This window comes from Corvus moneduloides, chromosome 8 (assembly GCF_009650955.1).
Source record: "Corvus moneduloides isolate bCorMon1 chromosome 8, bCorMon1.pri, whole genome shotgun sequence".
In the NCBI taxonomy this organism is placed as follows: Eukaryota; Metazoa; Chordata; class Aves; order Passeriformes; family Corvidae; genus Corvus; species Corvus moneduloides.
This window is the reverse complement of record NC_045483.1, coordinates 27,333,616-27,348,405: the sequence shown is the minus strand read 5'-3', so window position 1 is coordinate 27,348,405 and position 14,790 is coordinate 27,333,616. Positions and strand designations below refer to the sequence as shown.

The 14,790-nt window shown below is 38.3% G+C and overlaps 1 protein-coding gene across 2 annotated transcripts in view; it reads left to right on the top strand.

Moving 5' to 3' along the window:
- BMPR1A (bone morphogenetic protein receptor type 1A) overlaps positions 1–14,790 on the top strand; it is a 75,400-nt gene that overhangs the window by 43,240 nt on the left and 17,370 nt on the right. For both annotated transcript variants that reach the window (XR_004241654.1, XM_032117130.1), the window contains exon 3: positions 10,145–10,352. Coding sequence is in view for 1 of the 2 variants with exons in the window: in XM_032117130.1 (XP_031973021.1) it covers positions 10,286–10,352 (67 nt within the window). In the remaining variant the exon portion in view is untranslated. The remainder of the gene's footprint in view (positions 1–10,144; positions 10,353–14,790) is intronic.

Below are 14,790 nucleotides of genomic sequence, written 5' to 3'. Positions count from 1 at the left end.
GTGGTAGAGGATTACAAGATACTACATAGTGCTTGATAGAGAAGGTTCAATAATGATGTCTTTTTTGTTCCCTTTCTCTCTGCCAGAAATAATTCTGAATTCTCTTTAACTAGCAACAAAAATTGCTTCCCATTATGGAATCTGTGGTTTTCCTGTAACCTCAGTTTTTCCTTCACAGATTTAATTTGAATCAGCCTTAATTCCATCCTATTAGAGGTGATTCCTGTAAGCTAAAGAATCCTGAAAGAAAGGTTTTGATAGTGAAGATCTGGAAGGAATAAATCACCCCTAGATGGAGTAACAGCCTTGACAGAAGTAACATAAGAAAAGGCAGAATGAGAGAGTTTTCAGGATGTGATCTTGAATGACTGGGGAATAATTGAATTGCCAAAGTTAATGAAGAGATGACTTAGGAGGAAGATAATTTTACTTTTAAGATTTTTAGCTTAAGGAACTGTTGAGACATCAGAGGAGATAACCTTCAAGTTTAAGGATGATGGGAGAGTGGGGGGAAATGTTTGCAGTAAAAAATAGTGTCCGAGTCATTCCTGTAATACTGAGTATGGGCAATTTAAGTTGTACACCATGATGGTCAAAGAGAAATGTAGGAAACCAAGTGAAATTCATAGAAGGAATATATCATATAATCTCTATACCTTTTTAGTTTCTTTAGGTCTTAGTCCAGTTGCTTTCTTACAGTATGGAGAGAAAAGCAAAAATTTGAATGAAAAAAAATTTACAGATTTTATTAGTCGAATGTGAATTTCATTTAATCTAAAACCGAACCAAATCAAGCTTCTACTCTACATGTTGATGTTCTGCTGTGCTGAGTTCTACAGTGCAACAGTTGTTGAAAAATGTTTTGTAGTGTGTTTAAAATAACCTTTTTGCACTGAGAGAAGAACTGGTATAGTTGCTTGAATATGAATGGGAGATTTTTAATCTCATTAATCTCATGACCAGAAAGCTGATGTTTGTTTTTGAATTTTGTGTGGAAAAAAAAAATTAACAGTATTGCTTTAGCACTTCAGTGCAGGGAAACAGAGGATTGATTATAACTGTTGAAGTAAACATTACCTTTGAACTCTGTTTCTGTCTACCTATTGAAAGGTTACTGTGTTTGGATTTGGCAATGTCTTTGAAGCTACATTTGATGAAAGTACATTGTTCAAACTTAAGAGGAGTAGTTGTGTGTGTGTGCATGTGCATGCCATGTTGTTTCTGTAGTTAACTAAGCAGATCTACAGTGCCCTTAGAGTTTAACTTAAGTTTGCATTAAAATCTGTTTTCATCTCAGCAAGACTTGCAGAACACTAACAGGGTAAGATAACACTCAGACACATACAATGTAGAGTCCTGGAAATTTTTCCCAGAGCAATAATACTTTCTCATATATGTCACATTGAAATTAAATGTTACAGATGAAAATAGATGCTGAATGCAGCATATAATTAATTTTACATTATTTGTCCTGTGTAAGCACTTTCTTAATATAGCAATTTAGTTCAGTATATCCATTATCTGTGAGATAACTCCGTAGGTGAGCATGTCATGCTTTACACATAAGCATTTATCACTCTGATACGAAGAATATCTGAACACTTTGCAGGTTCTATGTAAGATAATGAATGATTCTAGTTTAGGCTGTTCTAAACTTGCCACTGATAATACTTGCTCAGCTCTTTTGCCCTTGCTGTGAAGGTAGTAACCTCCTCATGTTTTGTGCCTGGACCTTGTAATGTCCTGAAAATATCCCAACGCTCTAGGGTGAAGTGACGGCTTGCAGATGACAAAAGCTAGTCAACTATTCATTAAAATTCCAAAGAAAAAGAGAGGTTGAAATTTTAAGTTATAAGGGTAATATAACTTATACAAAGAACAAACTTTTTGTTTCTGTAGTAAGAACACTCAAAATATAACTTCCCCTGCCACAGCAGTCTTAGAGGACCATAAAGGAGCAGCACCTACTATTTCATTTATTTGTCCTATCCAGCTATTAAAATGCCTCTTTGGAAGACTGGTGGAGACCACTCCTTTGAGGATATCTGTGTGTTATTTACAGTGATTTGTGGGAACAGCTAGACAGGGAGTTTCTCCTCTCAGCAGAGTACAGTGCCTCTGTGGGCATGGGAAGCAGGTGAGGAAAATGAGGATTAAGGCTTACCTTGCCAAGCAGCGTTTTGTATTAGCAAATCTTCATGATGTTTAACTTGCCAGTCTTGTCTCTGCTGTTTGTATGTATCGAGCAAATGCTGTCAAAGAAAGCTCATCTCTCACCCATTGCAGTGGGGAGTGCTGAATTTGATGATTTAAAAATTACGTTGCTTGCTTATGAAGTAATATTTGCAAGTATGTTTTTATCTTGTTCATGAAACAACGTATGAATTCACTTGGACAGCTGTTACCTTCTGTGTAGCAGAACAAAAAAATATGCCCATGTTGACAGTTTGAAGTGTTGTGAGGGCAAGCAGTTCGCTTCTTGTGAAATGCTCTTCTGTCAGCCTTTTTTAATACTAGATCACATGTCACTTGCTCCAAAAGGGACACCACAGTCCCTTTGTCGCATACCAGAGGGAAAGAGTTTGCAGATGTGTCAGTAGGCAGATTCCCCTGTGTAAGGCATCACCACTCGCAGTTTGGAGGGGTTTGTTTGTATTTTTGGCAGAGTTGTCTTCATAAATGTTGTTTCCTGTCTGTTTTCAGTAATTTGAAACTCCATCTTCCAGGTGTAAATTAAAAGGAAGGGGGACTTAAAAGCTCCTTTCTGTTGCTCCTTCCTAAATTTATTTATTTTCAGCTCTGTATGGAAAGCATATCCATTAATAACTTTCATGTCCACAACGTGAGTGTGAGGAGTGAGGGCTCTGCGCATTATCAGGTTGACTCTTTTGACCTTGGTAATTACTAATCTATGCAATCGGGCCTTTCTGAGCCTTGTCAGCCTCGCTTGTTTAGCGTTTTATTTATTTTATTGTTTTCTACAAGTCCTGAATAGAAAAAGGGGATTTAAAGAGAAAAATTAAAAAAAAAAAAAAGAAACCCAACCCTATGTTTATTCTTAAGGGGTGGAGGTCTTCTAGAGGGGAGCTGGCTTGCAGAGGGGGAAGACAGTATTCTTATGCTAATCCAGGCTCTGGATAAGGAGCAAAGCAGCCGTGCAAACAATGGAAGTGGAGCCAGAAAGTCTGCGCTGCAGTCTAGCACGCCTTGAAAAGCATGTCAGGCCGGGCGCCTTGGGCTGCCGGGAGGGGCCGCGGGGGGAGCGCCTCCCGCTCGCTTTATGGAGCTGGCGGCTGGCCAGCGCACTTGGAAAAACCTTACTACCTAGAAAACAAGAGTTAAGCCTGGAAGAGGCGAGGGGAAGAGGGAGAGAAGTAGTCTTGTTTTTTTTCCATGTGAAAGAAAGCAACCCTCAGACCCCGTATTGAGTTGTCTCGGCTTTGTTGCTGCTGTTTTCTCCTTTGTACCAAAAATTAAAATTCAAGTGATGTGTCCTTTAAATAGCAATTTTCTATTTTCTAAATGTTGTGCGTGAGAGAGGTAGGCTTTAGCAACGTGCCCCTACTGGGAAATGAGCTTACACCACCCTCCTGTGGGCGAAGTGGTCGGACTGGGAAGCGCGCCGGGAGCCGGAGCCGCGGGCCGGCCTGAGGATGGCGGGGAGGTGCCTTGGTTCCTGTCCCTCGCTCCTCTTCTGGGAGAAACCTGTGTCACTGACACAGGGAGAAAGCAGCGGTTTGTCCAGCTTGCTTTGTTATTGATGAAAGCCCGTCACCAAAAATACAGGCTGTTTTCCTTAGACATCGTGAAATGGAAAATGTGCTCTTTAAGCACCACACAAAAACCCAGTTTCTGCAGAACTCTTCTTCGTGAGTTCCATAATTTGCATAATCACCTTCACTTTGGAGACATAAAGAAGTTGTGAATTTCTTCCTCTAGATTGGGCAGAGGTTATAGGTATAGCTGAAGGCAGCCAAGATCACGGGGGCTAAGTAAAATAAATGCTTGCCATGTCAATTTTTTGATCTGGGGATTTTTTTATACATAGATTAATAAATAACTGTCCTTAAATTATGAAAAAAATACTGTAGGATTGTGAAAACATTCATTAGTCCTTATAGTGCTGAAAAGGATGTTGCACATTATAAACTCTTTCTATGAAAGCTTTTGTAATTTTGAAGGCACTGACACACTGTTTTTTGGGTCCTTTTTCCGCTCTAAAAAAGTGAGCAAATGTATATTCAGGATTGAGGCCCAGCTTTTTCCTTTCCTCAGCCCACATATATTATTTGTGTCAAATTATTGAAACTCAAAGCCAAAATGTGTGATGAGTCTTGGAAGCAGTATAGTATGACCGTAATATTTTTAATAGTGACAGGTAAAATTTATAACAATTTCGGTGATTTTTTCCTTGCTGCTTGTGTTCGGTGAACAAAAGTAAGTATCTTTCTTGTGAATGGGATCTAAAAGGTTTATGATTTCCCATTTGGATTTATTAAATTTAGAGATGGTATGTATTACATGTGGAGACTTTTCTCCTTGTTCACGTTGACTGGTATGACAGTACGGAACTAACGAAAATGATAAATAGATTATAAAAACATGTAGGAAGGATAGCTTCTGGGTAGAATAGCAGAAGTTGATGTCATTTATGGTAGAAAGAGCATGGGTGTCCATTTGCCAATTGGCTTAAGGGCAAAAGCTCTAAGCCAGCTAATCACTAAAGTGAAGGAGTTGAGAAAAAAGGGAAATGGGTCAAGGTGAATAAAAATGGTGTAGTGAAATTTTCTCTGAATATGTTCAAATAAGAGAATGTGTCATGTTTGTAACACATTAGGATATGACTGAATACCTGATGTACTGGGAAAACAATTTTGCTGAATTTCATTGGTGTTAATTTAATTGAAGAAACTTTGTAGCAGTTAGTTAATTGGATACCAGAGTAACAGTAAGATGGGCATTCAGGAGTCCAATGAATGGCGTCCCCAATTACCTAATGGTGCCAGGCATGGTAAAAAGCAGCTAGGCTTTAATTTCTTCACGGTTAACAACTTTGTTTATGAAACAGACAGATATATCATAGTTTAGTACTTTGGCTTCTACATTTTGCCATGATGTACACACGTTTGATATTTGCCAGCAGTGGGAGATCTTGCTTTCAGGAGATACCTGTTTGACTATCCAAGGTGGATTTTGGTGGCTTTTCCCACTGGTCACAAATAAAAAGGCCTTTTTGTTAAGACCGTGAGCTCCCCTGCTGCAAAAAAAAATAGTTATTAGGATCTTGTGTTTTTTGAATGAACAAATGTGTTGCAGTGCATGTGTTCTGAACACATAGTTCTATATGCACTGAGGATTAAGATTTAATTTTTCATTTCAGTCTTTTGAGAAGTGTATAATACACACAAATGTGCTTCATTTAGCATTTCAGATTTCGCTTCAGTTTGTAGAGGGAGAAGAAACATTTGTATCATTTACACACTTTATTGGCTTTTAAATTTATGCAATCAGGAACAGTTTTAAACAATTGTTACACAATCCACAGTTCCAGGGAATTATTTCTGTGAGCTTGAACAGATTAGTGCCGAAAAAAATAGGACCTTACGTGAAGTTGTTTTTGTTGGTGGCCATGCAGCCAGCTGGCTTGCAATAGCCAGCAGTCTTCTCCATCAGCTGTAGGATTTCTTGACAGATTTTGGGGGTGGATTTACTGTGCTTTTAAATTTAACGTATTTGATAGCATTCAAGCATAGGTAGTTCGAGTGTTTCACTGTGGCACTTTACTACAATTTGTGTAACCACACCTTGCAATGGAATAATAGAAACACATTTAAAAAGTAGGCTTGTACAAGTATTTGACAGAATTACACAGTACACAATCTGAAACTTTCTTCTTGTTAGGGGCTTGGTTAAATTTGAGTGTTTGACTTTGGATAAACTAAAGCTAACTACAGTTCTTTTTGTATTAAGAGTGATAAAATATAGTCCCAGATAGGTCTGTTCCCTTCCTGACACCTGTAGCTACATGAGATGGTGGCCTTTGTAAACTAAAGACTGATTTAGGTTTTTGGACTCTATTTAGTCTGAAAATCTGCCCTACAACCTTCTAACCAGTGGTTAGAAATTGTCTTCTCATTTCTGATCTAAAGAATTTTAATGGCTAATCCATACCTAGTTGTTGAACCAGTAATTTTCTTAAAGTTGAATAGCTGTCTGTCTTTCCTTGTGTTTATTCCTGTTATATTGTCAAAATGTAGTTATCTATCCATCAATTTTAACTGTCTTAATTGTATTATTTTCCTTTCTTTTCATCTCCAAATGTCTTTCTTTCCTTGAGATACCGATGTTGAATTTATCAGTCATATTGTCTCTGTGCTATTCATGCCTTACTGTTTTCCCTGGGAAATTTCCCTAGGAAATACTGGAGTTGTGTTTGTGTCTTTCTCCCAGCAATGTCACACGGATGTGTCTGATGTTCTGTAATCAGTTGGTGTCCTTGAGTTCTTGGACATAGCTATCTCTTACGTGTGAGCTTCTAGTCTGTGTGAAGCAGAAATTCCTCAGTTACCCATATGCGTGACGTTCCCAATTTCATGCTGTTGTACTTCATTCCATTTCTTCAGTTTTTCATGTGATGCAAATTTTCCTGCATAAAAACAACACTCAGCTGAACTGACAATTTGTGTTTGTCAGCAAATTCTTTTAAAGTCTTGCTTTCTGTGCCTACTTCATTAATGAAAAGGGTGAGTATTCTTCAGTCAAGCCGAATCAAGAATCTAGGTCCTCAAATGCCATTTGAACTAGACTACTAATCTCTGTTCTTGAAACTACTTGTCTGCCCTGTAGTGAATTCTTTGCTGTTCTTATAATCCCTCTTTTCTTCATCCAAATGAGTAATTTTCTTTGTGGCACCATATCAGGTTTTTTTATAATCTTACAAGAAAGTTGTTGTTGCACACTGACTTAGACTGACAGTCCAGTTTATCTCTGGCATTCTGTTCCATCTCAAAGTCCTGTTCAAAACTGTACCTATGATTGAGGTAATATGCTTACAGTTGCCTAAGTTGCTTCTTGCCCCAGTTACACATCAGAGAACCATTTAATATGTTTAGTTTTGTTTAAGTACATTAACTTGGTGTTACATGTACTGCTGCAAATGGTTCGAAGTATCTTGTCTGTTGAAATGGATTGTACGTTCTAATTCTTGTGAAGTCTAAGATTGACATTTTTTCATGTGTTTCCCCTTTACAATACTGTCTTTGTTGTTACAGTCAGCACTATCATTCTTTACTGAAATTTGGAGCAGTGCAGCTCACTTGATTTGGGGATCATGCTGTTAAAAATATTACATAGCCACATCTAAAGAACAGTTACCACTTAATTCCATGCTTTCAGAGTTGGTTTGGACCATATGACAGATCTTGCACACTCCGGCTTCATATATTTGGAGTAAAGGAGAACACAGGGCTGGACTGCTGTGGTAGTGCCATGAATTTACTGCTGAGTTCCAGTTCAGAAAAAAACCCCACAGTTTTAACAATAAAAGCGTTTTCTTCAGTAAACTGCTATTGGGAAGGATAATAAAATACAGTGCAGAAAAATCAGGTGTTACAATTGATGAATAAATTACTTTTTAGTGGATTATAGTTGAACACTTCTTCGTGGCTACAGTAGAAAAGAGATTGAGAACTTCAAAATCAACTGATTGGCTTATGGGTTTGAATCTCTTCAGCATCATTCTGTTGGCAGAGTAGCATTCCAGGTGTTAATTGGTGCTTTAATATATTCGAAGTAGGTATTTAGTTGTGTCATTCTGCACTGTTATATCAGGCAGGTTTTGGAGAAATTCCAGCTGTTGCTCTCTCAGTTTTGTGCCTTAGCCAGGGCTGCTAGTCTTCCTCTTTAATGGGAGTCTGGAAAGGTATTTTTTGTTTTAAAATGGGGAATTAGAATTTGTTCTCTCTGATTTTTATTACTTGGTTTTATATATGATATTATATATATATCTGTGAAATGTGAAATACTACTGGAAGGAAGATTGAGGTACAAAATACTGGTGGAGAGCATTATTTTTTGAATAGGCTTGGACAGCATTTCTGGGAACTACCTTAGATTGTATCACTGAACAAAAAAGCACCATGATATTGGAGTGAGTTGCATTTAAATGGTCTATTTTCCCCATTTTTTCTTGATTTTTTGGGTAACATGCTTTGTGGTACAGTGGCAAATACATGTTCCTGTGCCAGTGTGCCCTCTGGTGAACTGGGGGGCGAGATCACCAATTCTCTGAAAGTTTGAAACACTCCTACTTTTGCAGTGTACAAGAGTGCAAATATATATTCTTTCCTGAAACTTGCATAGACAAGACAGAAATTATTTTTTAAAATACTTTAAACAGACTATTACTGAGATTTGTTTTTTCTTGATAGAATGCTGTAAATAAAGGCTTTGTTGTTATTGCTACATAAAGCTGTTGGCAGTTTTCAGCTTCCACATGTGTTATTGAGAATTGGGAGTTTATTGCCATTGAAACACAGAATAAAGCAGTAATGCTTACGGACTTACGTTGCTGTACTGGTGGTTTACAGCTAGAAGGATGTTCCTTGTTAGCTGTCAGAATTGGTGCTGTGTCTTGTGCATAGGGAACACCAAAGAGTGAATATTTTTGCTGTCACATCTCTTTTCCCTCTGCCTGGCCAGGAAGTTTACTTTGAAGTTCCTGGTGCTCCAGACGTTTGCGCAGCGCGCGATTCCGAGTCCATCCCACCACAACCTGGCAGTAATCCTGGCAAGGGCTGCCGGGGTGCTGGGGGCGCCCGGCTCCCTCTTTGTGGCTGCATTAGGGAGAAGTCAGAGACGTGTGAAAAGTAGGCCAGGGGTCGGGGCGCTGCGCCGCGCCCGCCGGAATTGGAAGTGACGGACACCTCCCGGCTCAGCCGCTAATTTGCCTCCATGTTAAATGCCTCCGAAGACTCATTAAAATGAAAAGTTCTTGGGTCTCGCCGACAGACAGATTGAGTTATTGATGCTGGAAGCGGCCACCAACAGTAATTGCTGCCCATCCCCGAGCGAACGCCCCTTCTGGCATTCATGAGCAGCGCCAGGCTGACAGGGGTCAGGGGGGTCAACCCTACCGAAACGAGGCCAAGGAGAGGCAAAATCAGTGCTCTGTTCATCTTTGTGCAGCTTTGCTTTTGTTGCAAGTAACTATTTAGGTGTTCAAGCTGTGTCTTAGTCCTTTGAGGCCCAATTACGCTTCCCTTGTGCATCACCATTGAAAAGTTCTGTAAGCGGAACATGACCACAACTATTGCAGTCTGAAAAAGTGACTTCTTACTCTGTTTGGCTGTCTTAGCTGTGTGTTCACCCATGCTGCACGAGTAGAATTATATTTGTGGAGCAAATGACATGTGCATATGGTAGTGTAATTTTTCAGGAGGAATTAATTTGCACACAGCTTGGGAATCCAGGATGTCACGATTTTGAATTGCAGTTAATGTTGTCTTTTTTGTTGTAGTTTTTGTTTTAAAGATGCAGTACTCTTCTAAGAGACAAAAGAGACAAAAGAGATACGTATATTAGGAAACGAAACTAACTGTTAAATTTAATACAAATTTGGTTTTCATCCAGCAGAGAGGCTGGGGGTTTTTGGCAACGAAGTTTCTCTACCAGCAGTTTTCAACAGGTGGCCTAACATGGTGTTGCTGTTCCTCCCCACAGTATTATGGGAAGTCACCCATAATTTAATTTTTATAAAAAATAATTTAAAGACGTTTTCATTTCTGTAAAGAAAATAGTTTTCAAACAGATTAACCTGGTCATCTGTTGAATATTATGTCTAATAGCTATATGCAAGTCTAAAATTACACGGCTGTGACCAGTGAGTTGACAGACCTAATATTTTTTTATAGGAATGCGAAAACATCCCTGTGGGTTGTTACCAAAAGTGTGTATTTCAGAAGAACCCCGCTCTTCAGATAGATAGTAAACATGGCTAATGTTTTCAGTTACTAATGTTAATAAACACATGGGGGTTTTTGTTGGGTTTGTTGGTTATGCTCAGCATGATGACCATCTTGAGGGTTTTTTCTTGTTTCTCAGATACATGAAGTTTTTTAACACTTTGTTTTATTGTATCTTTCAGGAAACAAAGGTGGAAAAGCTACAGAAACATCTTTGCAGCCAAGCACCAAATCTTGTATTAGGCTTCACTGAACAGACTGAGCTTAGCACTTGTCAAGCAGAAGGGCTGGGTGCCCTACACAGGAAGGATTAAAAGTGAACAATGACTCGATTGAGAGTTCATGAGCAATTGCTTGGAGCCTATCTGCTTATCATTCTCCATGTTCAAGGTAAATATGTACTAGTTGAAATAAGTTTATCTTTTTGATTTGTAACAAGAGTTGTGTGTTCTCCAATGGTTGAAGTAGGATTTTTTTTCTTTTGGAGTTTCTTTTGCAGGCAGGTGACTTTACTGGCCTGATGTGCCATATGGATGGTTCCCTAAAAAGAAGGACATTCTAGTGGTCATTCATTGTAGTATAGATTAGGTCTATTATAGCAAATACTTAAATAGAAACAATACCAAAAATGTGTAGTACACCATGGAGCAAGTTGGATGAGCAGCAGAAGTGAAGGTTTGACCTTCTGTATTTCAGTTCCATATATGTGTGAATATTTGATCTCTTTAAACTTGACCCACTGAAGAACTTGCAGTGTGCAGTTCCCCACACCTTCTGATGCTCCCAGCAGCCCGAGGCAGTATGGTATAACTAATCTAAATTAACTTGTTGTGCCATCTTGATGGGCCAAGGTGAGGCTATGGAACATTCACAAATACCCTCGTTTTCAGTTAGTGAAGATACTCATTTGTATGTCTGTTGTCTTTCCAGACACCAATTATCAAAAACTTCTGGAAATCCAGTTATCATTAGAGCTTTAGCTCCTCTGTCAAATTGGGTTGAATTGAAAAAAAAATATGCAGCAGTGCCCTGCATGTCCAGCAGGCACGTACATGCCTAGTTGGTCTCTGTGTAAGAGTATTTGTTCTCCCAGCTGTGCACTCCTCATGTGCTTAAGTACACAGAGCTTTCCAGGTATTTTCAGGAAAATAGAGAAAACTAATTTGGTACTGCCATCTAAATACTTGAATATAAAAGTCAAATATACATTCTTATTCCATGCTTAGATCAGTTACTGCTTAGTGCTTGATTTTGAAATATTATGTGAGACATTTACTTTCAAGAATAGCAATTCAATGAACCTGTTGAAGTGGGGAGAGGAGGAAGCCTGGTAAGTACCCAAATGCCGATCTTTTTGTTCTGTTTCTGATTAAAGGATGTAGCAGAGCTGTCTCTTTCAAGACTGTGCTTGATACATCCATGTGTATCAAGCACAGTTTAGTAATAGCCTAGTTTTGGGTATAGTTGAAGTCTGTAGTAGATTTACAAATATTTGCAGATTGCTGTAAGGTGCTTAGATTGGTAATGGGAATAAATCAAAGTAAAGGAAATTTCATTGAGAAATTAAGAAGGAAATTTTCACTGAATGTTAAGTATTAGAACAGGCTGCCTGGGGAGGTTGTGCAATATCCACCCTTAAAAAGCCAGAACTTCACTACAATGACTGAACAGCCTGGTCTAACATAGAAGTTGGTCCTGCTTTGACCGAGTGGTGGTACCAGGTGACTCCCAGAGGTCTCTTCTGCTCTAAAATACTCTGACATAGTGTTCTGCAGTGGACCTTGTTCTCCTTGTGTTCAAGTAGTTTGGCTGCTTCTTGCAGAAGAGACCAGCTTCTCCCCTTGTTCCCTTGAAGAGTGATGTGCTTTGTTCTTTTTGCTGAAGTCATGGTTACCCCTTTGCATTAGTCACCATTTATCATTTTACTCATAGGCAGTAGCAGCTGAAGGATTCTTTTTTCTCTCTAGATACAAATCGAAATAATAATACAAATATACAGGTCTTCTAGCAGCTTAAAATTAAATTACATTAACTCCTTCCACGATCACGTTGATTAATAACAGTTCAGTAAATAACTTCCAGTAAGTAATATAGATAAGTTTAAAGACTGAAAATTATTTTTCAGCTTCAAAGGAAGAAATTGCCTTATCTTAGAAATTTTCCTGACTTTCAAATCAATACTGAGGGAGTTCTGAAACTATGGAAGAGTTGAGCTTGTGAAATGTTGTTAGTTCTTTGCAGGTTGCCTAAGGGCTTTTCTGCAAATGTGCAAAATATACTTGGTTTCCAGGGGTGGTGAGGCAAAAACCAGTCAAATCTCTCTGCTTTTCCCTAGATTCATGGGGGAGGAAAGGATTAAGATCATAGTAATAAAACGTTTAAAATTTTTATAGGAAAGAGACAATCTAAAGTGAAAACTATGAACAGTTGAAAAAGTAGTTTGAACAAGGAAAATGTATGCAGGATGTTAGAAAAATGCATCGTAAAACAATCAACAGAGGTGAGAAAGATTCATTATGAAGAATTTAAGAGGATTTGTGTGATTTACAGAAAGAGGAAGAAAAAGCTGAGAAAGTAGAAACCAGTGTGTGTACTTCCAGTGTCTGGCATCCAGCTTAATGGTTTGCTCTCTTGGGGTTTTTTTTGGAGGCTTCTTCAGAATGTTAGGAATTTCAGAGCTTACCAAGACCTGAGAGAATGATAAAAGCAAGTGTGTCTGTCTAACTGCATGTATATATACATACCAGATTCCTTAACAGGTAACCTGAAAAAGCAAGTGGCTGCATGTGTTGATTAATGTGAAAATATTCTTACAATAACAACAGAAACCAGAGGCAATTCCATGGCATTATTGGTGAATAGCTGCAGTTTCTCAGGATGGTACTATGCAGCACGGGGACCCAGTGGTTACCCTTTGGGTTGTATCTTTATAGCTTTGGGACTTCTTCACTTACACTGAGCAATAGTCAGAAATAAGCCTGGGGTGCAGATGGCCAGATTTAAGAGCAGCGTCTTCCATTAAAACGTTTTTGTATTTCCTTTCTTGCTGTGGTTGCAATAGCTTTAAACCTATCACTTGCTCTGCATCTTCATCCACCTCCTTTTTCTGATCTAAGGCAAGAGGGTTTCAGCTTCAGCTGCAGTTGTGACTGCACTAAACAGGCTTTGTCTTCCCACTAGGGCAGGTTTTTCGTTCAGAGGACTAGTTTTACTTCCGAGTAGAGTCCTTTCTTTGTTGTTACAGTGCATTGATGAGCACGTCTGATCAATATCTGTAACAGTAGTAAAGTGCTTAACATCTACTTAAATATGTTCTCATAAATTCGGTACTTCATTGCTGGCAGTTTACTTCCCATGTGGTTCATCACACCTTTGTGTATTCTTCAGAGACACCACAGAAGACCAGCATTTTAATCCTTATAAATTAGTTGACTAAAAATGTATTAATAGCACTTGATATGTATAAAGCTTTATTAAAAGTCAAATTTTAAAAGTGTTGATATTAAATATTAAAATGGACTTAAAGTTTCCACAGTTTGTTAGTGAACTAAAAGAAAAAAACCTGTTGATTTTATTTCATGCCTCTTAATTACTTTTATTCAAATACTTGATATGGATAAGGTATATATTAAGATATATTTTAAAGCCCTTAAGCATTTTCTCAATTTCAGGTGAAATAGTCATTGAATTTGTATGTATAAACTAATCTGAAACAAAATTCTAAAAGCTATAGAAGGAACTTCCAGTTGTCAGTAGCCAATTCATTACTTGAAAACACTAGTTCTTTTTACTGGTGATTTCCCCTATTAACGGCTGCATCTGTCTTTAAAATATGGGCAGCAACTGTGTTCTTACGAATTTGTCTGATTAAAGTTCTTCCAAGGGATTATTAAAAGTTGATCTATTTCTTTATTAGAATTTTGCATTTAGTTTTAAGTAACATTATTCTTTAAAAGTCCATTTAATTTAAGTTAGAATGCAGAGTACTTTTTAAAAGTAAAATACACAAAATTTTCATGTCTCTGGCTTTTATATTGAGTGCATAGGAACAGAATAGTCTTCAGAAGTGACTTGTGGGGAAGGGAAGTGGGTGAAGAGGCTGAGGATTGTGGGTTGGGAAGTAGAGGAGGCGGGGGCTGCCTGTCTGTGTTGAACACTGGTATAGCTCCTGGGAGAGCTGGAAGGGCAGGAGAAAGGTTTTAAACCAGTAGTCTGGGAACACGCTGTGATTTTTAAGAACCAGTTCTGCTAGGTGGAGCTACCTTTAACATGCCTGGTCTTTGGAGATCACAGCCTTGATATATAAAAAAGCACTGTAGGGAGAATTATGGTTAGAATGCCAAACACAGTTAGCAGAAGCATTTAAGATACTTTCTTTGCACTCATAACAATTTTTCTGATTTTTAAAAAAATTTTGTGTTTTAGGAGCAAGTGCTAGTAATTCAAGCTGTGTCAGTTGTACTGAGGTTTAATTCATAACAGAACATGTTAAATCATTATGAAAGTTTGATAAGCAGAAAGGTGAAATGTGCTTCCTGAAGTGGGGGATTTTGCAGTATCTGCATCCTAAAGCAAGAAAAAGTAATTTAAAACTACCACATAAAAAATGTCAAGGTATGTCTTTTTCATAAGGAAGGCATATCTAACATAAAGAGCACTGGTACAACTTTCATCTTTGATGAAAAGAGCACAGTGTGGGTGAGCCTGAGCGTCAGTACCAGCAGGGAGGCAGGTGAAGGGGCTCTTCTGACAGATTCTTCTTACTTAAATACTGAATTTCTTGGCGTTTACAGCATGCATCAGAGTAGCTACAAAGAAATGCCTCTAG